This window comes from Diabrotica virgifera, chromosome 5 (genome assembly GCF_917563875.1).
Source record: "Diabrotica virgifera virgifera chromosome 5, PGI_DIABVI_V3a".
Classification (NCBI taxonomy): Eukaryota; Metazoa; Arthropoda; class Insecta; order Coleoptera; family Chrysomelidae; genus Diabrotica; species Diabrotica virgifera.
This window is the reverse complement of record NC_065447.1, coordinates 236,988,696-237,014,821: the sequence shown is the minus strand read 5'-3', so window position 1 is coordinate 237,014,821 and position 26,126 is coordinate 236,988,696. Positions and strand designations below refer to the sequence as shown.

Genomic DNA, 26,126 nt, shown 5'->3' with positions numbered 1-26,126 from the left:
AGAAAAAATATAACACAGAGCATAATAACTTCTTTACTTTCAAAGCTGTGCGAGCAACAACCTTCAAAATCAAATGAGCGTTCATTGAGTTGCAACGAACACCCACTATATTCGAATGAGCACCCTTCAGTTTCAGAAAATAATGGATTTATTTCCATGGAGAGGAGAAAAAATGTAACACAGAGACTAACAAGTTCTTTACTTTCAAAGCCGTATGAGCAACAACCTTCAACTTCAAATGAGCGGCCATTGAGTTCCAACGAACATCCACTAGATTCGAATGAGCACCCTTCAGTTTCAGAAAATATTGAATTTATTTCCACGGAGAGAAGAAAAAATATAACACAGAGACTAATAAGTTCTTTATTTTCAAAGCCGTATGAGCAACAACCTTCAAATTCAAATGAGCGTTCATTGAGTTCCAACGAACACCCACTAGATTCGAATGAGCACCCTTCAGTTTCAGAAAATAATGAATTTATTTCCACGAAGAGGAGAAAAAATATAACACAGAGACTAATAAGTTCTTTACTTTCAAAGCCGTATGAGCAACAACCTTCAACTTCTAATGAGCGTTCATTGAGTTCCAACGAATATTCACTAGATTCAAATGAGCACACTTCAGTTTCTGGAAATCATGAATTTATTTCGACAGAGAAGCACATAGAGAATATACTAAAACTGTGCGCATTAAGTCCTTTGATTTCGGGTCATCATCCATCAGTTTCTAATATACATATTCCTCTTTCTAATGAGCAACAACCTTCAACTCCCAATGAGCGTCCATTGAGTTCCAACGAACATCCACTTTATTTGAATGAGCACCCTTCAGTTTCAGAAAATAATGAACTTGATTCTACAAAGAAGCACATAAAGAATATACTAAAACTGTGCGCATTAAGTCCTTTCATTCCGGACCAGTATGCATCAGATTCTAATGTACATATTCCTCGTTCTAATGAGCAACAATCTTCAACTCCCAATGAGCGTCCATTGAGTTCCAACGAACATCCACTTTATTTGAATGAGCACCCTTCAGTTTCAGAAAATAATGAACTTGATTCCACAGAGAAGCACAGAAAGAATATACTAAAACTGTGCGCATTAAGTCCTTTCATTCCGGACCAGTATCCATCAGATTCTAATGTACATATTCCTCGTTCTAACGGGCAACAACCTTCAACTCCCAATGAGCGTCCATTGAGTCCCAACGAACATCCACTTTATTTGAATGGGCACCCTTCAGTTTCAGAAAATAATGAACTTGATTCCACAGAGAAGCACATAAAGAATATACTAAAACTGTGCGCATTAAGTCCTTTCATTCCGGACCAGTATCCATCAGATTCTAATGTACATATTCCTCGTTCTAATAAGCAACAACCTTCAACTCCCGATGAGCGTCCATTGAGTTCCAACGAACATCCACTTTATTTGAATGAGCACCCTTCAGTTTCAGAAAATAATGAACTTGATTCCACAGAGAAGCACATAAAGAATATACTAAAACTGTGCGCGTTAAGTCCTTTCATTCCGGACCAGTATCCAGCAGATTCTAATGTACATGTTCCTCGTTCTAATGAGCAACAACCTTCAACACCCAATGAGCGTCCATTGAGTTCCAACGAACACCCATTACACTTGAATGAGCACCCTTCAGTTTCAGAAAATAATGAACTTATTTCCACAGAGAAGCACATAGAGAATATACTAAAACTGTGCGCATTAAGTCCTTTCATTCCGGACCAGTATCCATCAGATTCTAATGTACATATTCCTCGTTCTAATGAGCAACAACCTTCAACTTCCAATGAGCGTCCATCGAGTTCCAACGAACATCTACTAGATGCGAATGAGCACCCTTCGGTTCCTAGTGAAGGTCAACAGATAGCAAATGACCAGAATACTACTAACAGCCGTCCAATCACGCCGACTTCAGTTCTTGAGTCTTCAGGTACCATATCTTCATAGAGATTAAGAATAAATCGTTCGAGAGAGAGAGGGAGAGAGAATTTGGTGCGAGTCGTTTTTAAAGTTCGAAATAAAATAATAAAAAAACAATAAGACTGTACTTAGTATTACTTTTGTATAATAATATATTTTCATTACTTATTAAAAAAATGTACTTTTATAAAATATTTTTCTTTTTTTATTATTGGTTGTTTGAGTAATTACATTAGGATTATGTGTAACAATAGAAAAGAAAGAAGGTATAAAAGTAATGAAAAGAAAATTACACAAAGTTAAAAATAAATATACAATATGAAATAGAAAGACGATAAGGCAACAGCAGATGAACAGGTCATTCTAAAAATAAATAAAAAGACCTCTCTACCAGCCAAAGAACACAAGACAATTTCCCGACAGGAGTAAGGACTCTCATAAATATGGGTCTGAAGGTACTTTTACCCATTACAGTGTCAGAAGTAAATGCAGCTATAAAGGAAATGAATAATCAGTAATGAACTGTTTAATAAATCTTTGATGAGACTATGATTCCAACAGACTGGAACAATGCAGTGATAGCCTTGTTACATAAAAAGGTGATATTACTAAATTAGAAAATTATAGACCCATCAGCCTCTTGACACATGTACAACCTATTTACGAAAATCTTAAAGAGGGATCTTGATTTCTATCAGCTCAAAAAACAGGCAGGCTTCAGCTCAGGTTAAAAAGACAAATACCATTTGGGTAATAATTGATGACTTCACCCCACATAACAATTTCATGTTCTTAGTAGATTCATAGAACATACTTTTCAGAAAAAGTATATACTTAGAATATGCGTAATTACCATTGCGAATGTGCAGAGCATATACTGAGTATATACTACATTACAGTACTTAAACGTTCTATGTATATACTTAGAATGTACTACCGCACTTCTTTTCAGTATATACCAAGAACATACTTTTTAGAAGATTCTAAGGGGGTGCTATAAACCTTCTATTTATATACTTAGAATGTACTATCGCACATATTTTAGTATATGGGAAGAATCTTCCAAGGAAGTGCTATATACCTTCTAGTTATATACTTAGAATGTACTATCGCACATATTTTTAGTATATGGGAAGAATATTCCAAGGAAGTGCTATATACCTTCTATGTATATACTTAGAATGTACTATCGCACATATTTTTAGTATATGGGAAGAATATTCCAAGGATGTGCTGTATTTCTCAGAAGTATGTTTTCAACATCACCCAATCTCATCCTATAGGTTCTACTAATATATTATATTTACATATTCTAATTGCATATGAGAATGTAGTTATTACATTCTGCAATATTACGTAAAAAGTAAGTATAAAATATATAAACTTTAGTTAGTTATATAGGTACCTACCTATGTATAATAAATATTATATGGGTAAGTAGCCTATATATAAAATATAAGTAATATATTTAGTTATTATGTGCACATCAAAATAAAAATGCTGCTTATATAATTATATAATAGCCAAATATATTATAATATGTATGTAAATTACTAAAATTTATAGGTATCTAATATACATTATACATACTTTTACTTACTAGGTATTTAGGAAATATTGAAGTACCAATATGAATTTATTATTTTCAAACTGCTTTTTATGTTCTTAAAAATGTTTTAGTCCTTGTAGCTAGAAATACTTGGTCCTACCTAACAGCGTAGACATAAATGCATAACTGTACTGGAAACTATTTTCATATTTTGCTCTTTTGTTACCTACCCCCTTCCCTTGTGCAGGTATAAAATGCAGTGCAAGGGTCAGAATGACAATGAATGGCCGTTTCCGGATTCCCGAAAATTATTTTACTTATGGTATAAACTCAAATCAAAATGGTATATTCATTTCAACTGAAAACGAAACGAGAATTTCTCATTTTTCTTCACAATAGAATTAAGTTTTAAACTTTTTACCATACAATTAAAACGGTTTAAAAAAAATGAATTAGATAGTTCAGTAGTACCTACTAAAATACATAAATTTTATTAATTATTCTTAACGCGAAGTTGATAATCTATAGGCTCACATTATTCTTGTTCCTATAGGTACATACATACAGTATATTATTTTTTAGATATTTTAAAAGTATATACAAGTAGGTATGTGTTAAGTATATACTTTTGCATATACTAAGAATATTCGATTAAGGTATATTCTAAGAATAAACTTTTACGAACATTCCGAGATACTACGTACCCGAATGTGCTCAGTATATTCGGTGGAAGAATATTCTTTGAGGCACATGCAAAGAACATGAAATTTAGAATGTTTTTTATGGTACATGCTATGCTTGTACTACGCATATACTAAAAAGGATATACTTCGACGAATGTTGGTAGGATATGCTTAGAACATGATGCGAACATCATTGTTATGTGGGACACCGCACTATATTTTTGACATGCAGTTTGCTCTACGTATGTGTATATCTCTGTACAGTGGAACCCCGATAAGTCGGCCTCCGATAACCCGGAAGTCCGGCTAACCCGCACCGATTTTCATCAGACAAAACAAAATTTCACTTTTGAGTTTTTTACCAAGTTTTTTACCACAATACTGTATACAACTGTACGTAATTTAGATGTATTTTTAACGTTTAACACATGTTTTTGCAATTATAATGGAGTTTATCTGTAAGTATACCGTCTTTTATTAATTTTTACCATATTCTCCGGCTAACCCGGATTTTCGATAACCGTTTTTTTTTCGATTCCACTGTATATTATATGCATGTACAATTTTCGAAATAAAGATTACTACTACTACTACATTCAACTTTTTCCTATAGTGACTTTGCACTGCACCATTTTTATACAGTATACAATATAGCATTTTTTTTTAACAGTACTACCTTGGTTGAGTAAATATTTTACTAAGTCTAGAGCTCTAGAGTCTAGAGTAAGTAAATACTTTTTATCTTAGTTGCTTTGACAAAGACTATAGTAATTCTACAAAATTTAGCAAAAACAAGCTGAAAATGCGAGCATTATCATAACGAAAACTTTGTTTATTTACGTATTTTAATTCAAAATCTGGAAAATTGCTATTATGGAAAGTTGTTTAGAATTAAAAATTATGTTTTAATGTGCAATTATATAATTCTAATTTAAATGTTGTGAACTATAAAGGTAATTTACTCTTGATCGAAATTCATATTTTTTATATACCTCGTATAAAATTAATAAAATTTGATATACATAATATGATGGTTGCATCATAAATCTTAGACCATGAAGAGCTTTTTATGAAGAATAACTTTTCTTCGTCAAATTAAAAATAAAAGAGTTATAAATGAAAATGTTGTTGTTATCAATAATTTGATAAAAATCTTCAAATATTTTTTCGATTAGGATATAATTGGTTATAATATCAGACCATAAGGGTTACAATTAGTTGACTCAGTTATAGATCTGGGTGTTATTCTTGATACTAACTTGAATTTCAACCTACACATTAATAGCATTGTTTCTAAGTCATTAAAGATGCTTGGCTTTGTTAAAAGATGCAGCTGTGACTTTACGACTGGTCGTTCTTTAAAATTTCTTTATTGTTCTTTGGTTAGACCACATTTAGATTATGCATCATGTGTTTGGTCACCTCAATATAACTGTCATATTAATAAAATCGAACAAGTTCAGCATAAATTCTTACGTTATTATGCTTATAAGATGCATCTCACTGGTCAAAGTTATGAGTCTTTACTGCAAATTATTCGACTTGACTCATTACAGAGTCGTCGTCAACATAAAGATCTTTGCTTCTTATATAACTTAATTCATGGTCATAAATTCTGTATCCCACTTTTAAATAAAATTGGTCTACATGTACCTTCAAGAACCACCCGTTCTGTGACCACCTTCCACGAGGTCATTAACCGCACAAATTATGGTTCAAGTTCCTATCTCTCTAAAACTATTAAATTAGCAAACACATTATCTCCGCAAATTGATTTCTTTGTGAACGACTTTACTGCGTTTTCCACACAATTACATTTATACTTAACTTAATGTTCTAATTTCAAGACTGATTTGTCAACTACTGTTATTGTCTTTGTTCTAGGATAAGTTGTATTTGTCAATTTCAAAATGTTCTAGCTCTCAATTGTTAAATGAGAGCAAGTAATTTTATTCTTTATTATTGTTTGTTATGTATTTACCAATTTTGTACCTACTAGAACTTATTTTTCTAATTTGTGTGAGATTTTAATTTAATTGTATCATGTACTAATGGACTTCGGTCCGTAAATAAATAATAAATAAATAAAAAAAGAAATAATTTTTTATTCCAAGCAACATTTCATATAGTCGGTTCGCTAAACTTAGACACAACTGGCTAGTGCTTTTAGTCAGTAATTTTACCAATTTGGCAAAAAAATAATTACTAAATAGTTAATAATTACTAAATAATTAGTAATTTTGCCAAAAAACAAAAAAAAATACCTACTAATATCACTGCCAGTTGTGTCTGAGTTTAGCGAATCGACTATAATAACAATTTTCATTTCATAACAAATGGAACAGTCCATTTATCATCAGGTACTCCCGTTAAAGGGGAGGCCGTATACTCGTATAAACCTTTTTAAAATTATTAATAAATTATTGCTTTCAAAATATACTCAAATTGTATTTTTGAACATCGTATTTATTTTATATAATTAAATTCACTATGAAATCTCATTGATATTTTATTAATACTTAATTTAAAATTTATTTTGACATTCACGAAGTGTCAAACTCAAATGTAAATAACCTATATTAAAAAACTAGCCTACTTACTAGCAACGATTTCAGCTGACGTTTAGTGTGTCGGCAGAAAATAAAAGGATTGTCACGTCACATTTTAGACTTTGAGGTCGATTATCTCGAAGACTGTTAGAGATATCGAAATGTCGTTTTCAGATTTGGATTCAGAAGACAAAACTACATGAATCCATCGATAAATCTGCTCTAAGTATTGCAGGAGCGGCAACGCAATAACACACAGACTTTGCGAATTTATATACTAAAAGTTTTCGTTGAAAATGTGTTTTTTATTATGCTTGACATTTGAAATCCCTTAAAATCCTTGTATAATATTATATAGATATACGAAATGTACGTATACAAGGTGCATTTTTCCAAAGATGACATCATTACTTATAATCTAAGATCCTACTGCATAATCACTATAAGGTTGCTTGTGAAAAACTGGCCGCAAACGAAGATTGCAAGTTGTACACGAGCTATCAGAGATAAAGTGGAAGAAAGCTAGCGCGCCACGCCACTGGTTTGACAATGTTTGAAGGCGAATGAAAGTTGTTAAAACAGTCATCAAACATTGTCAATCTTGTCAAACCAGTGGCGTTGCGCGCTAGCTCTCTTTCATTTTATCACTGATACCTCACATTTTAACAGCTAGCAACCCTAATTTGCGGCCATTTTACCGCACTCAACCTTATATCACTGTATCAGAAAAAATAGCTTCAATTTTATATAAAAAAATGCATCCTAGTCATAAACGACTTGTTTTCAAAAATTAATTGCAATTAAGTTAAATAAAACTATTTACGGCCACTTTTTGACTGACAACCTGTTATCAATGTACACTAAGGGTGGGCCGAAAAAACTAAAATTATTTTTTTCACGTCGTAATACCGCCGAAAAGTTGCGAATGTATGAGACTAAAAAGGGGTAAGAATTTAAAAAATATCGGTTTATATCTTCCATTCGCGCATGAGCCATAAAGTTTGCCGAAATTGGTAAAAAACTGATTTTTTGCGATAATTTTTAACAGATTAAATTTAGCGTGGATACGTTTGTAATAGCTCATTTTTTCATTCTTAATAACCATACTAACTAAATTTAAGCGTGTTATTAAAATCTCTTAACATTTTCCGTTCGCGCATAAGGCATAAAAATAGCCAAAATGTGACAAAATTGCATATTTCATAATACACGTTTAATTTTTCGTAATTAAGAGTATAGTTGAATGAAAATAATATTCACATATACATTTTGTTGAACTTGTATTGAGAACACTTAAAATAAACACACTTTAAACACATCATTTTCAGAACTTTAGTAGGCTATTATTTAAAAATATTGTTTGTGAATATAGAAAAAACCAAATTTTTTTACGAGATGCAAGTTTTCAATTCGACAATATGGTCCGTCCAGTCCATCTTGTATTATTTTAACACCTTTTTGCTATTACATAGTAGAAGGCACTTTGAACTGTGATTTCTGTGTAAAGTCCGGCATTGCAGACCTTGATAACAATGTTGTTCGTATGAAGCCGTCGCGATTCTCAGCTCCGCAAACTTTTCCAACGGCTTCTGTTACGAGTTTTACACATCGTTCTACTGCCTGTGTATGAACAGGAAATGACTTTAATATTACATCCCAGTTAGGGGCTGAATCACTCTGAATAATTAATGTTATTTCATCATCATTTATATCTTTTAATAATGGAGGAGTCGGTCTTGGCGGTCCAGTTAGCTGGGACGCAGTCGATCGACAAGTTTAGTGGATTTGCGGTCGCTGGTTCGAGCCTCAGCTAGGCCATGAAATTTATAAAAGGCCAACGCCGTAGTATAAAACTCAATAGAGTCTACGGCTTGGTCTGGATAAACTGGCGTCGGATCGGCCTATGGAGGAGCGGTACGGCAAGAGATAAGGGCTTGCGGCTTGGTGATACTCCTCCATAGATCCCTACCGAAGGGCGTTGACGCATAAGAACGGTGTATACAAACAATAATGGAGGAGAAGATAAGTCAGAGTCTAACCAATGAATTATTTCTGAATAGTCTCGACATTCAAAATTTAGTTTTGGCGGTTTGAATGTTCTAATGTTAGATCCTGTTTTATCTAGCTGTCTAGCTTTCAGAATTCTGCGAAGTCCAAGCTCTCTTATATGTTTTCTGTTATCTTGTGTCATGGCCAACATCAAATGTTCTGGATGGGCGAAAAAAGCTAGACAGCTAGACAGAGACAGCTAGATAAAACAAGATCTAACATTAGAATATTCAAACCGCCAAAACTAAATTTTGAATGTCGAGACTATTCAGAAATAATTCATTGGTTAGACTGTGACTTATCTTCTCCTCCATTATTAAGATATAAATGATGATGAAATAACATTAATTATTTAGAGTGATTCAGCCCTTAACTGGGATGTAATATTAAAGTCATTTCCTGTTCATACACAGGCAGTAGAACGATGTGTAAAACTCGTAACAGAAGCCGTTGGAAAAGTTTGCGGAGCTGAGAATCGCGACGGCTTCATACGAACAACATTGTTATCAAGGTCTGCAATGCCGGACTTTACACAGAAATCACAGTTCAAAGTGCCTTCTACTATGTAATAGCAAAAAGGTGTTAAAATAATACAAGATGGACTGGACGGACAATGGACCATATTGTCGAATTGAAAACTTGCATCTCGTAAAAAAATTTGGTTTTTTCTATAGTCACAAACAATATTTTTAAATAATAGCCTACTAAAGTTCTGAAAATGATGTGTTTATTTTAAGTGTTCTCAATACAAGTTCAACAAAGTGTATATGTGAGTATTATTTTCATTCAACTAAACTCTTAATTACGAAAAATTAAATGTGTATGAAATATGCAATTTTGTCACATTTTGGCTATTTTTTTGCCTTATGCGCGAACGGAAAATGTTAACGAGATTTTAATAACACGCTTAAATTTAGTTAGTATGGTTATTAAGAATGAGAAAATGAGCTATTACAAACGTATCCACGCTAAATCTAATCTATTAAAAATTATAGTAAAAAATCAGTTTTTTACCAATTTCGGCAAACTTTATGGCTCATGCGCGAATGGGAGATATAAACCGATATTTTTTAAATTCTTACCCCTTTTTAGTCTCATACATTCGCAACTTTTCCGTGGTATTACGACTTGAAAAAAATAATTTTAGTTTTTTCGGACAATCCTAATGTATACCGACTCCTATTCTTAAATTTATATAAAAATGTAATTTTAATTAACTAACTTATACATAGTGATTCTGCATTGGGGTCTCATACTATTATCTTTTAAATCTAAATCTTTTCAAGCGCTATTACTTCAGTTCAACCAAAAATCTTCATTGCATAGGTCGATAAGATAGTTTTGTTACTAATATAATCAAAAAATACTACAGGTTAAAGCTACATTTTTTGACTTTGGCCTTTGTTTATAAAAAGGTGCTGATCTAACAGTACCTAAATATGTACATATATTTCTTTAACCATGTCCCCCTATGACTCAAAACGATCAGACACCTGTATCCACATAATACATCTTTTTCTAAACTGGTGTACTTGTATGTAATTGGTAAGGAGAAAAATAAAAAGCTTGTATTACTTTTAAAAGGAATTTCTTAAGAGAAAAATAAACATTATCTTAGAGTTATTGTAACTATTTGTATTATTAGGGAAAAATTGTATGAAAACAAGCCAATGACACTGATAGTAATAGAGATCACAATGTCTTGGCAGGTTAAAAAATGAATTAATAAACCATACAAAGATATTTCTTATAGAACTTTTGTATTAATATTTTCCCAATAAAGACCAAAACTCAATGCCTAAAGTCTCTAAAGTTCAGTCTATTTTTTGAGGCTTTTATTTCATTGCTTGTAAAAAATATTATAAAGAAAATAGTTCTATGAGTTAGTTACATATGGATTATGAATCTCTTATGACTTTAGGCATGATATTTTCCTAGATTTAGATAAGCTTTAAGTATCTTAAAAAATATCTATACTGTATTAACAAAAAAACTCCATCACATCCAAAACCCTCAAGCTCCGAAAACTATGAGTTATAAGAATCCTTAAAAAGACAAGAATTAACAAAAGCAAATTAAATAGGTTATATAAACACAGTGTCTACAAAAAATCTAGTTCTGAAAAATTTACAGTCATTTTATTATTTTCATAACATTCTCGGCTACATTATACCTATGACAATTTCTTTGCTTTTTGATAAAGAGTATCTACTACTTTGCTCATACTCTGGATCGTTTCTAGGGCCATTTCATATGTTTTGTCTACTGCACTTTCTTCGAATACTATGAGGACACCTAAAAACAACAAAAGTATTAAATACTGTTTAGAATTCACATAAAATCTTTACATTTACATAAAAAATTCCCATTTACAAATAATGTTATAGTTCATATCACTGATTTTGTCCGATGGGTGAAGTTGAACTCGAGGAACATGTGGATTTACATCTCTGTCAGATATAGGCACATTAGAATTTAAAATGTGAATATAATTCCTTTAAAATAATAAATGATGGCTTTGCTTGTTTTCGATTCAGAGGGTTGCACACCCGCTAGACAGGCTGTTTCTACCATTTAAGGCGTCCTCAGTAGCTTTTGTTAGAGTGCACACCTCTGAATCGAAAAATAGCTCCACCATCATTTTAAAGGGAATCTGAAAAATAATTCAAACTTCCCATTAGACGCGATACAGCGACATCTCATAACAAATTGAAGAGTCTCAGATGCAGAATCCACCAATTTAATAAAAATTAAAATGGTAAATAGTGATTTAAACCTCAGACTTTTCGCGTTGAAAGTTCTTACTGGTACATCCTTAATCTGCGACTTTTTCAATTAATAAGACAGGATTTATAATTCCTTTAATTTATTACCTAGGCAACTGCATTGCGACTGAGTATGTAGTAGGGCAAAAATACTCATTACTACAAGTTTTTATGCAAGGCAAAATTTGACAAAAGCGAAATGCAGAAAGATGAAGAATATCCTGCCTTTAGAACTTAAGGGGATGGTTTGAATATAGTAGTACAGAACTATTTAGACTGACAGTCAACAGGGTTCACATAACCATGATGATGTCTAACCATCAATAAAAGATGGAACTTAAAGAAGAAGAGGGCAACTCCATCTAGTTTCGCTGGTAAATAGAAAATATTAAATGCAGAAGTCATTATTGAATTCATTTTCCCATAGTCCAATAAAAATGAAGAGAGTGACTCATTCTCAAAAACTAAATCTGATACCCTAAACTGTTGAAGAATTCCACAATTCTAGCAGCATTGGTATTTTATTAGATTTTTAGGATGTTATGTATTATAGCACGAACAATTTATTAGAGTAAAACCAGATTTAGTTGATGAGGAAAGGGATAAAATAAATGATAACAAATATACAACTAGAAGTGGCACAACTTTATGTCCCGGCAATGCAACTCTCGTTTTCTTCAATGATTCATCTTATGGATCTAAAATTTCGCTGGCATATGGAGAATAACCTCTTATTGTGCGTGGCAGTCAAAAGGTTAATAAGGACATAACGTTGTACCTATATGATATGAAAGTAAAAGGGCAACACTTTATAATTCCTTTGTTTAATGTAGTACTGAAAAATAAGCAAATATACAATGCTTCTAATACACTTCTGTGGAGACTTTTAACTTGTTCAATGCCCATAGACTAATTCAATGCCCATACCGTAAACAGACCTCAACCTCAACTCTCATTACGGGCCATTTAGTAATGCAATACCATTGCTGACACTTAAGTGTCAGTGGTACCCTCAATGAAACCCTTTCGCTGACACAAAGTCAGCAGCGGGGCACTGAATGAGTTAACATGTTCCGTGTGGGTAATACACATGTGAGCTACATGATGGTTTCACCAATCTGCGGATGGCGTGCATGTATGCCATTGATTATACAAATTTTTAATATTTTTTCTTCCGTTCGGAGTATAATTTCGTGTTACTTTGAATGAATTTGGTTTTATTTGGATTAAAGTATAATGTAATATAGTAAATAGTGATGTTGAAAAAGTATATATTCTTTACAAAGTACTCGTTACTGACAAATACCGAAAGTAACGATTACTATACAGAGAGGCAAATCGTTACTTTGATTACTCTGATTACTTCGTTACTTTGTACCAATCATATCATAGCGAGTATGGATACCTATTTGAGTCAAGGTTCACAGATAGGGGGTCCTAATCATGCCCTAATCTATTAACCTTGTATTTGAGTATTAGTAAATAGGAGAGATTTTTAGGGTAATGAGAGACCTAATGAATACTAAATCTGCTGATAATGTTAACACAATAGCCCTTCAAAAAGTTGAGTACAAGGTACGCATCCAGGGGTATTGTCTGAAACCTTTAAAACCAACATCTTTCGACACCAGTGTGGTCCTTTCTCTCCTGTATACTGTTTAACACGTTCTCTGTGCAAGTCGCTCATCAGCAATATAAACGAAAATGTTAATCTAGCGATAGAGAAAGTAATAAGCACAAAACACAACCACAGATTTAATATAACAAATTTGTGTAAATCCTTAGCTGTAAGTTTTAATAACAATAAAAAATTATGTATGAGACCCATATATTGGGACCGTGCAAGTTCGGCAAAGCGACCTCTATTTCTACGCTCTGTACTTTTATTCGCACTTTTAATTATATTGGCCAATTATATTAGTCCTGGTTGCTGGATAATTGTCAAGACCATAGTCCAAAAAAATAATAAGAAGAAAAAATAAGATGCAGGTTATGTTTAGCAAACGTAAACAATTGTATGTAGTAAATAAAATCAGTTATTAAAATGCAGTACTGCAAGCAAAATACAATTAAATAAATTTACCTTTATATAAAAATTGCATATCATATCAATATTGTGGAGCAATATATAATTTTTCTGCGTCAATGACAGAAGGTATGAAATATACGTCAATTTGACAATTTCAATTGACAATATGAATTATTTAAGATAGTTGCAATATTTCTCCGCGACTCGCGCACGGTCGTTTCTCGTTTCCCTTTCCAAGTACTTGCACACTGCGAATAGGGCTAAAAGAAGCACCCAACAAAATGAGTCTATAATCATCAACAAAAAAAATGCAGGGTAACATGTGTAGTAGTTTGTATTTTGTTCTACTATATCGACTATATCATATTCTACTATATCATACAAGGAAGGAAAACTAGATAGATGGAGAGAGCATTTTGAGGAACTGCTAAATGAGAGGCAGGAAGGTAATGACGAGGTTCAGATGGAAGTGATACAAGAAAACTACAACCAAGAGGATGTAGTGGGGCCGCCAACAGACGAGGAAATAATGGAAGTTTTAAGAAGCATAAAGAACAACAAGAGTGCGGGTATCAACGACATTCCAGGAGAAATGATTAAACATAGGGGTAAAATATTAGAAAAGAGAATATGCAGCCTACTAAAGATGATATGGGATCAGGAAGAAATGCCGAGACAATGGAGTCAGGCTGTAATATGCCCGATATTCAAAAAGGGAGATAAATCTCAATGTGAAAGTTACAGAGCTATCGCTTTGCTTGATGTAATTTATAAAGTCCTTGCCAAGGTTATAAGAGAAAAATTAGACAATTATATGAGTGTGCAGGTAGGAGAATATCAAGGTGGTTTTAAGAAAGGAAGATCTACCATCTATCAGATTTTCGTACTAAAGATGTTACAGTGTGGTACCTACGAACAACAGGTAAATATGAAGCTCCTGTTTAGACTTCAAGCAGGCATATGATACAGTCGTAAGGAAACGCCTTTATCATGCACTTCGGTTAATTGGGATACCGGAGAAGTTGGTCAAACTGGTGAAAATGACACTCGAGAGAACAGAAAATCGAGTAGCACTGGAGGGTAGCCTCTCAGAAAAGTTTAAAGTACGAAGGGGTTTGAAGCAGGGAGACCCTCTATCAACTGTCCTTTTCAATTGTGTATTAGAGGCAATATTCAGGGAGAGCGGGATCAGAACGCAAGGTACGATCCATGATAGAAGAACTCAGGTACTTGCATATGCAGACAACATAGTATTGATAACAAGAACAAAAAGAGAACTGCTAAGAGTATTTAACCTTTTTGAAAGAAAAGCTAAGCAGTACGGTCTGAAAATTAACGAACACAAAACAAAATTTATGGAAATGGGAGATACACTAAATGAAGAACAGGTTTTGAAAATTAGAATAGATAACGATGGAAAAGAATATTGTTTCGAGAAAGTAAAAGAATTTGAATACCTAGGGGTCACTGTAACAGAGAAAGGAGATGAAGTTCCAGAAATTGAAAAAAGAATTGCGAAGGGAAGACGAGCAGTTGGAGCATTGAGCATACTTTTAAAAAGTAGTCTTATCTCAAGAGCAGCAAAATTGCGGTTATATAGTACGGTGATACAACCTACAGTACTGTATAGTAGTGAATGTTGGGTTCTGAATAAGAGAGAAGAAAATGCATTGGAAAGATGGGAACGGAGTGTGCTGAGAAAGATTTTCGGTGGTGTGAAAGTGGGAGAGAACGAATGGAGAAGATGGACGAATGCGGAAGTTCAAGAACTGTTTGGGAAGCCAGTAATCAGCCATATGGTAAAAACTAGAAGACTTCGCTGGCTAGGACATGTGGAAAGGATGTCAGGGGACCGATGGGCGAAGAGTATATTGTTAAGGCCGGCCATTGGTAATGTTATAAGTATAGCCGATCCCATCACCTTTATAAAGTACACCACTCATAATCTAGAGCATATATGTATACCGAAAAATGCTTAACCTACTAACAATATATGTCGCTAGTTCCAGCCATATTTTTGTTATCCTACGTGTTGTGTATTGTTTATAAAAAAATGTGAAAGTTTTGCTTTTTTCTCAATAAATATAAGAGCGTTTATATCTAAATTACTTAAGTATTTAAATGAATTTCATGATAAAATTCCGTTTAGCACTACAGTAGAAGTAATGGAAGGATATAACGTTAAAAAAATGTGAATTAATAAAGTACTTTTTGCGTGGTGTACTTTTAAAATCAATTTCTGAAATTAATAGAAATTGGCATGTGAAACGTAAATATTCGACATATAATACGAATACAGTATAGGAATCTGTAAGAATCTAAGCTCTGTTAATGTAGCCATTATGTATAAGATGGCGCTACGAAAAATATTATATACATGTGCAAAATTCAGGAGCGGTATGGCCCGTTTGAAACTTTCCTTTGGAAATTTCGGTACTGTATAGAGAGTAATACCGTTTTGAGGGATGCGGGTGGTTCATTATTGCGTACTTGGAATAATATCAGGGCCCCGTAACCGGGCGTGCAACGCGTGCGGTGCACGCGTGCGTAACCCCAATGGGGCGCCAAACCGAAGGATTGGTAAATAAGAAATATTTATTTTAAATGAGATAATCATTTTTTATATACAATTTTATTTATTTCATGAACAGCTAGAGAAATCTCAAAAATCAAATATTGTGTTATTACTGAAAAAATTATTATTATTCCCGTCCTGAAATGTTGAACGTACTCCGTCTAAAATATATTACATTTTATTGTCCCTTCCTAATTTTTTTCTTTGAAGTATGTAGATAGATTGAATTACGCTTGCCATATGAAAATCAAACATCAAATCACACTCCTTGACGACTAGAAACATAAATTAGTACCCATAACGCAACTTAGCAGTTTTACTCCTATAAAGTGAATCTTTTACTCTAATGATAATTACCCTTAAGTAAACACATACTCTATGAATTATGATTATGTATTTAACTTGGGTATTACCTTTTCCCGTAAAATTAATAATGTATTAATAATAATTAAAATTAATAATTAATAAAATTAATATGAAACCATATGGTTGCTAGTTATGCAGACACCCTATATAAAATTTGTTTGAAAACTTTGATATAACAAAATATTATTGTTTATTTACTTGAATGTATATTTTTAATTTAATACACAGGGTGCTTCATTCATGTTGCAAAAAAATTTAAGGGGAAAGACGCAAAATGTCGCCTCTCAAAATTTTCCTGTGTTTTAAATGTGTTCATTTTTTTCGAATACTGAGAAAACTAATAAGTATTTTTAAAAAAATTAAACGCAGAATGAAAGAAAACGTTATTGCCGAGGGCCGACAGTCCCTTAGAATAAATAAAAAGTTTCTTTTGAATTAAATATTTGCAATTCACTAAATTTTCTCTGTTTTCACTAAGTTTTCAGGAGAAGTTTTTTCAGGAGAAGAATAGGAGAAGTTTTAATTGTAGAACAGTTTAAAAATTTGGAACGTCAGATTACGAAAACGCTCCATGTATTTTTTCGAACAGAACTTCCAATTGATTTGTTACTGTTTCATTAAACTCTCATGCAAAAATCATATTGCTATTTATCAAAAATATAATTCCTGCCATTTGACATGTTCTTCGTGTTAAACTTATTAAAATGCCCAGTTGGTGATAATACCAGTCTGATTTTTGCATAAGAGTTTAATGAAATCGTAACAAATCAGTTGGAAGTTCTGTCAGACAAAATACATGGAACGTTTTCGTAGTCTGATGTTCCAAATTTTTAACCTGTTCCACAATTAAAGCTTCGCCTGTTTCAGTGTTCCCGTACATCAAAGTTTGTCCGACTAGACACAGTTAAGTTAAAAATTTTCAGCTTGTTATTAATCAACTTCTTTTTTGTACGCGAGATCCAAGCCTATAATTCAAATTTAACTTATAAATAAGTGATTTTTACTCAGGTCAGCCGTTATGATGAAACATTTTATTTTAGGGAATATAGTATGGTATAGTTAGACCCATACCCAGACATCCAAAGTGAAAGTTATCCTCCAACACCAAATTGTTCTATATGGTCCACATAATGTTCAGAAAAAAGTCACACCATTTTGAGCGTCGGGTTTGGGGGGGAGAGGGGGGAGAAATCGGTAAATTCGTAGTTTTTTACGTTTTTCGTCAATATTTCTAAAACTATGCGATTTAGCATGAACAACCTTCTATACAAAATTGTTCTACATTAAATTTGAAACAAAAAAGGTCCTATGCATAACCCTTCTAAAATGAACGGTTCCAAAGTTACGGAGGTAGTATGTTATAATTGGTCCAAAAAAGGCCTAACCCAGACATCCGAAGTAAAAGTTTTCCTGCAACACCAAATTGTTCTATATGGTCCACATATGAGTGATCGCGTCTAACCTTAATTTATACCGTTTTTTTTTAGTTGTTATATGCATGTTTATCCGATTTTTTTGCCGGTACGGCGAGCTCTATTTCAAAAATCTTCTAGTTTCCTCCAAATATTTTTTCTAGATTTTTTGTGATATTCTAAATAAAATAAGTTTCTTGACATTTTTCTCCAAAGTTAATGGTTTTAAAGTTATAAGCGATTTAAATCCGAAAAATGCCAAAACGCATTTTTGGATTTTAAATCGCTTATAACTTTAAAACTGTTAACTTTCGAGAAAAATGTCAAGAAACTTATTTTATTTAAAATGTCCCAAAAAATCTAGAAAAAATATTTTTTGGAGGAAAACTGGAGATTTTTGAAATAGAGCGCGCCGCACCGACAAAAAAATCGGATGGACATGTATATTTAACAATTAAAACACGACGGTTTAAATTAGGGTTAGACACAATCACTCTTTAGAATCTTCAAGCTGAATGTTTAAACTTCAATTTAAGAATCTGGCAACCTCAAAAGTTCTAATTTAAATATGAGTTTTTAGGCCTCGTAAATGAGTATTTTCGCACTTTTCAGATTTTAAATCGCCTATAACTCGAAAACTATCAATTTTTGAAAAAAATTACAAGATACCTTTCTTGTTTAGAATGACCCACTAAACTTAAAAATATATGTTCCGGGGCAAAAAAACGTGATCTTTTCTATTTGTTTATAAAAATTGTTTAAACAGTTTCTGCCCAAAAATTCCGCCCGGCACCCTTCAGATTTGTTTAGAGGGGACATGTTTGAATAGGAATCCACAAAGAAACCGAATCAGAAATTTTCCCAGACGGGAGCGGTCTCACCACATGGACTAAAATAGATTTCTCCAATACTTTTGGTTTAGATTTTACCACGAGATACGAGCACAGTATTTATCCAAGTAAAATTTTCAGCGAGACCCCGTCCTTAAACCGCCTACTAAAAAATTAAAAGTTCGCACCTGATATATAAAACGATTTCGAGTCATCTTAGCGAGGCCGCACCTGCATACTCTCTGTACTTAACTAAACTATCGACTCACTAAAAATTCTGCCGTTTGCGGCCTCGCTTAGATATCTATTGCGTTATTTCTCCGATAGAGGCAGCATCTCTCGGGAAAGAATCTTTTCTCTCTGTTGCGCCGGCATTTGGGGACCTCTCTTTCATACAACGGCCGGCCTTAAGAGGTGAGGGAAGAAGAAGGGGGGTCGACCGCGGAAAAAGTGGCTGGAAGCAGCCAAAGAGGATCTACAAAGAGCAGGCGTTGTAAACTGGAAGACAGCTGCCCTGGACAGAGTAAAGTGGAGAAAGACAGTTGAAAAATTTCAAGCCATGGGCCCCTGAGGCCTGCAGCGCTATTATATATATCATATTTTATTGTTCTCCGAATTTCAAGTGATTTTTTTGTTTTCCTGTTATCTTAACATGTTAAAGCCAGACACAATATTGAAAAAATGCCCCCCAGGCCAAGCAGTAGTTTCGTCATTACGCAGCGGTCCCTAGAGAGGTCCATGGCATAATATGGCTGCATAATTAAAGCAGAGAGAACAAGACAAAACAAAAGAAGATGGAATCTGGAGAAGTTAAAAGTACAGGAACTAAGAGAACAATATGAGACAACCCTAAAGGAAAAGCTAACGGAAGCAAATAACACAGAGGACATATGGAAAAATATAAAAGAATCCATTCTGAATTCAGCTGAAGAGGTGCTAGGACAGAAGGAAATAAAAAGAAGGAAAGAGTGGTTTGATGCAGAATGCGAAATCAAAATCAAACAGAAGAACCAAGCAAGAGATAAATAGATATCAACTAAAGAAGAACATCATCGAAACGAATATAAAGAAAAAAAGAAAGTAGCTGATAAATGTTGCAAAAACAAAAAAAAACTGTGGATGGAAGAGCTGTTAAAGGACCTAGAAAAGAATAGTAACAACAGTGCCAAACTATTTGGATACCTAAAAGCTCAACAAAGAAAAGGCAGACCAGTAGTTAAAATTGACAATAGATCATGGCAAACACACTTCACAGAACTATATAGATGCAAAGAAAACCCGGAGAAGAGGAAGTAGGCACAATGGAATACATTAGAGATAATGAAATAGGGATACCAACATATGATGAATATTTAGACATCATTCAAAAAATGAAACAGAAAAGAACACCTGGCCCAGATGACATTCCCAATGAGCTAATTAAAAACGGAGGGGAACAGTTATTAACAAGCATCTATAACCTAATAGTTAGAATATGGGAAGCAGAAGAAATGCCTGAGGATTGGAAAGAAGGCAGAATTATACCAACATTTAAGAAAGGAGAAGTAACAAACTGTAACAACTACTGGGACTGTGCAAGTTCGGCAAAGCGATACCTATTTCTACGCTTTGCAACTTTATTCGCACTTTTAATTATATTGGCCAATTATATTAGTCCTGGTTACTGGATAATTGTCAAGGCCATAGTCCAAAAAAATAATAAGAAGAAAAAATAAGATTCAGGTTATGTTATTAAAACGTAAACAATTGTATGTAGTAAATAAAATTAGTTATTAAAATGCAGTACTGCAAGCAAAATACAATTAATTAAATTTACCTTTATATAATAATTGCATATCATATCAATATTGTGGAGCAACATATAATTTTTCTTCTTCAATGACAGTAGATATGAAATGTACATCAATTTGACAATTTCAATTGACAATATGAATTATTTAAGAAAGTTGCAATATTTCTCCGCTATTCGCGCACAATCGTTTCTCAATTCCCTTCCGAGTACTTGCACACCGCGAATAGAGGAATATCTCTACTGAATACAACATATAAAATTCTAACAGCCCTCATCAAACAAAAACTCACTCAATTCACAGAGAAAAAATTGGGGACTACCAGCAAGGATTCAGAGAAGGCAGATCTACTACAGATGCGATCCACATAGTTACACAAACAATCGGAAAATGCCACGATCAAAACATAAAACTCCACATCCTCCAGATTAACAAAAATGACCATGGATGGATCTCGAGCTAAAGTAACAACAGAAGAAGGTAGCATAAAATCAATTGTAATAGAAACAGAAATGCGACAAGGTGATTCCCTGTCAACCACCTTATTCAGCATAGCAGTAGAAGGAACAGTCAAGGCCAGCAAATTAAAGGAACTATAGCCCAAGCCTCAACACAAATAGTTGCATACGCAGATGATTTAGTTCTTATGGGAAGCGACAAGGAAAGATTAAAAGAAGCAGTAACAATCCTGGCAAATAAGCACGGAAAAGAGGTCTAGAAATTAACAAAGAAAAAACAAAATATCTACTCTGCTCTAGAAGAGAAGATAATAGGATGAGAGAAATCAAAATAAAAAACTACACTTTTGAAAGAGTCCAATAATTTAAATATTTGAGAGTAATAGTGAATGGCCAAAACAAGAGAAGTGAAGAAGTAACGGAACTAATACTAGCAGGCAACAAAACATATAGGAGATATCATAGGCTTATGAAGGACAAGAACTTATCCAGAAATACAAAACTGAAAATATACAGAGTTTCAATCAGACCAGTAGTTACATACGCAGCTGAGACAATGTGCCTCACAGAAAAAGATGAAGAAAAATAGAGAATATTCGAAAGGAAAATCCTCAGACGGATTATGGGCCCGATAATAATGTACAAACAATGGAGAAATGAGAAGAAGAATAAACCATAAACTAAGAGACATAATGAAGGGAGAAGATATAGTTAGATCTATTAAAGCACAGAGGCTGAGATGGCTGGGACACATAAGGAAAAACGACCTACTGATTAAGAAGATCACCAGATGGAAACCAGAAACTGAAAGACCAAGGGGATGACCCAGAGAGAGATGGGAGGACCAGGTCATGAGAGATATCAAAATTCTGAAAGTGAGAAACTGGAGGGAACTATGCACATATCGAAATGAGTGGAAAAATTGTAACAAAAGCCAAGTCATACAACCAAACTTTGACAACATACAAGTGGAATGCGGAGTGATTCGCCGCAATAAGTGAATCAGAGAGCTCTAAGTAAGAGCGGTAAACATTCCACCTGGAATGAAAAGCCCTGATGATGATGAATATTAGATAATGGTATGGTTCCACAGTAAAAGAATTATTTCGCACAGCAGCTGTTAGAGAAGCTGTTTTCAGAAAATTGTAAACATGATGACGGCCAACATCTGTATGTGGATATGGCACCTAGAGAAGAAGATTAATGTTTTTATGTTGTGTTTTTGTGACATGCATATACATTTTAAAAATCTTGTAGAATGATGGGTAGCGCCCCTATATAAATAGATAATGATACCAAGTAATAGTAAAAATGCAATAAAATTACAATAAAACAGAATAAGAATGGCAACCACTAGACCAATCATTAAAAATATGAGGAGAAGCAGATTTCCAGAGTTGGAAGATGATAAAATCCTATACAAAAGTACCGCCAGTAGAAAAATAAGCTGATTTGACAGAGACAGTCACAGTATATCAAAGAGTGTCACATTAATGAAAGTTTATACTTAAGTTAGGCATTTTAACCCTTAGTGGTTACATTTGTAACCACTAAAAAAATACTCTGAATGTACATGTTTTTCTTATAACAACATTATTGGACACTTTTTACAAATCACGATGTAGGCACATGGAGTAAATGTGGCTAAAAATGTAGACTCCAAATGTTTCAGCATACTGTCATTGCTAATACAGTCAAACCCGCTTATTAGAAACCGGTTAAAGGAATATCCCGGTTTAAGGAATAGAAATTTAAGGTCCCAAAACGTTTCTACTAGCCATCAGTGATCTGTTATTAGAATATCCTGGTTAAAGGAATACTTTTGCTTGGCACAAAGGCTATTCCAATAAGCGGGTTCGACTGTAGTTTTTGGATGATTATCAAAGTTGCTTTCGACTTTTAGAAAACAGTGTGAGTGTTACAGGGTCAATACTTATACAATAAACTATTGAAAGTAATGAAAAGTAACTAACCTTCGCCTTGGTCCAAAATTCCATGAAACTTGGCATCTAAAATCATCTGTGACAATTTCTTCTCTACTTGTAGTACTGGGAGTTTTATGGTTTTTGCTACATACTCTACTTGTACCCTAGAATATGGTTCGATAATTCTGCAAAGGTTCTGCTCCAACATATTGTCATACAACGTTCCTAAATGTGCTCTAACAATAACATCATCTTCTAATTCATGTTTAAACTGTTTTACAGCTTGTTGGAAATCTGCTAGTGATCTTTTGTGTGCAGCCTGTGCAACTGATTTCATAGCCTCTATATCTTGACCAGCGTATTTAAAGGCCAATTTACCACTAACGATTTGTTGGACGTCTTCCGGACTGTTTATCATGATTTTTGACAAAAGCATGTATTTAAGGGCTGTGAGGGCTTTTGGGGATTCAACACTATCAAAACCTTCAAAAGCTTCATAAAAATAAGAATAAGCTGTTTTGAAATCCTTCTCATCTGCAGCGTGTAATACTCCGGATTGTAAATCTAAAGCTGCCTGCATCTTTGGAGGGCAATAGATAGCGTTAGCTGTGGTTCGTGCTGAAGTTAGTGCAGCTCTAGCCTTCGGTAAATTACTTAAAGCATGATATGTTTTGCTTTCAAGTAGTTGTACTTCCACCAACAAATTTTTGTCATCCAACTTTTTTAACTCTTTCAGTAAGGTCGATTCCAGTTGTAGCGCTTCGCTGTACATTCCAGTGTCAAAATAAAGAGCAATCAGCCTGGCTTCAAGGGACTGACGTAGAAAAGTTCTTCTCTCTTCCTTTGCCCATTCTATACATTCTTTGCAGAGTTGTACTTCGATACCAATACCAGCTTCTAAATCTAGGAAGTAGTCAACTAGAGACCTTACCAATTTAGCAGCTTTTGCTTTGCTTATTAAACTCAAAAAAGGCCTGGTGGCCTTTATAAGCTCTGCGAGTTCCTTTGCCTTGCCCTCCTTTTTATATTTCTCACCAAGATTAAGGATGTCTTGTTCTTTATTGACAATATTTTGATCTTCATCATCTGAATCCCTGGATAATTTTAAAAGCTTCTCGTGTTGAGAAGAAACAGACGGGGCTCTTTCAAATAACATTGCTCCGGCCATATTTTTTCACTACTCACTACTAAACTTCCATTAATTTGTCTGTCATAAATATGCTTTTCACGTTAATATGATCGGATCTGATGACTTATGTCAGTTGTCAACAAAATTCTACTAGTCACGCTAGTCAACCAATGCAAACGAATAAGAGATAGTAACAAATGACAGACAGCAACTGATGACATATATCTAACGAACAACCTTATAGACAAACAAAACGCAATGTCATCATCCCGCGTATGACGAGTCTGTTGTTTTTGGATGATACCAAACAATACAAAAAATAGAAAAAAAATACAGTATTTACTACTAAAAATGGCAACTGCGGTGCTGCCGGTTTCATAGTATTTCGCTAAAGTATTTCTTTATATATTAGATAGAAAAACTTTATATATTCTGTCTGAGTAATTTAAAAGAATTGTATATGTAGTTCCTAATCTGACACACTTATTTATACCTACTCTTACTCAAATCAAAAATATTACCTACGCACATTAATATTAAATTTAAAAACATTCACAAACCGTGTTTACTTCTATTTTCTTATCTGTTATTGTTAGGTAGGTACTTTAATTAATTAAATTACTGAAGATAATACGTTAGAATATTAAATACAAAACAGATTTATTTCAAATTCGCAAACAGTGAAAATTAAATAGTGTTTAAAAAAAAAACAGTGAAAATAGTAGGTAGGTATAAATAAAAATAATTATTGAAAACCAAAGCCAACATAATATTGTACAGTAGCAGGTATGGTGCAAATGTTTGGAAAAATTGAATATTTCATAAGCCGACGACTTTAAGGAAAAATCCATGAAACAGGGCGATTTTTATTTTTAAATCATGATTTTTTGGCATATATATCATACTAGTGACGTCATCCATCTGGGCGTGATGAAGTAATCGATGATTGTTTAAATGAGAATAGGGGTCGTATGCTAGCTTATTTGAAAGGTTATTCAATTCTCTATTAAGGAATATAAACATTAACACAATTATTTATACAGGATGTCCAAAATACTTTTTTTTTAATTAAATTAATTGACACAAAACGAAGTATGTGATTTTTTAATTCAAAATACGTTTTACTGCCGTAAGATAACATGAAAAATATTTATTTGATAAATAAACATTGATTTTCTCTTAAATTAAATGTTCAAACTGCCAAGAGACATGGGTTTGCAACTATAACATTGAATTTAGGCGAAAAGTAGATAATATTTATTTATCAAATAAATATTTTTTATGTTATTCGACAGCAATAAAATGTATTTTGAATTATAAATTATTACGTACATTCTTCTCTTTATGTCAAAATCAATTTAATTAAAAAAAATATTTTTGAGACCCTGTATAAATAATAATTGTGTTAATGTTTATATTCCTTAATAGAGAATTGAATAACCTTTTGAGTGAACTAGCATACGACCTCTATATAGGGCCTTTCATCGATTGTCATTTGTTTCGAGCTTCTGTCATATGTTGTATAATCTGTGTATAATATTAATATACACGGATTATATCACATATGACAGAAGCTCGAAACAAATGACTGTGAATGAAAAGCCCTATTCTCATTAAAAAAAATCATCGATTATGTCATCACGCCCAGATGGATGACGTCACTAGTGTGACATATATGTCAAAAAATCATAATTTAAACACTTAAACTTGGACAGTCCATAGTAAAAAGCTTTCGAATTAAATATATAGAGGGCTAAAGAAGAATGTTGCAGTTTTTGCTGTGGAACTCTGAGAAAACATCATTAAAAAAAATACAAAAAAATATATTATAAAAAATTATTAAAAAAAATACAAAAATAATTATTTATTAGTAGAATTGTTTATTAGAGATTAATATTAGTATTAGTTTTAGGATAAGATACGAAAAAATGACTATTATAGATAATAAAATAAAAAAAGAATGTGTGTGTACTTTGTACGCACGTAAGAAGTTATACGTCTCTTATAGGGCTTATAGGGCTTTTCATCGATTGTCATTTGTTTCGAGCTTCTGTCATGTGTCACATAATATTA

At 33.2% G+C, this 26,126-nt stretch overlaps 1 protein-coding gene across 1 annotated transcript; it reads right to left on the bottom strand.

Annotated features, from left to right (window-relative positions):
- Positions 1–10,340: 10,340 nt before the first annotated feature.
- LOC114331110 (26S proteasome non-ATPase regulatory subunit 11) lies at positions 10,341–24,425 on the bottom strand. The gene is made up of 2 exons (XM_028280583.2): positions 22,973–24,425; positions 10,341–11,069 (listed from the first exon to the last, which is right to left on the bottom strand). Exons 1-2 carry the CDS (start codon positions 24,090–24,092, stop codon positions 10,948–10,950), a joined length of 1,242 nt encoding a protein of 413 aa, XP_028136384.1. The 5' UTR covers positions 24,093–24,425; the 3' UTR covers positions 10,341–10,947.
- Between the last annotated feature and the right edge of the window lie 1,701 nt (positions 24,426–26,126).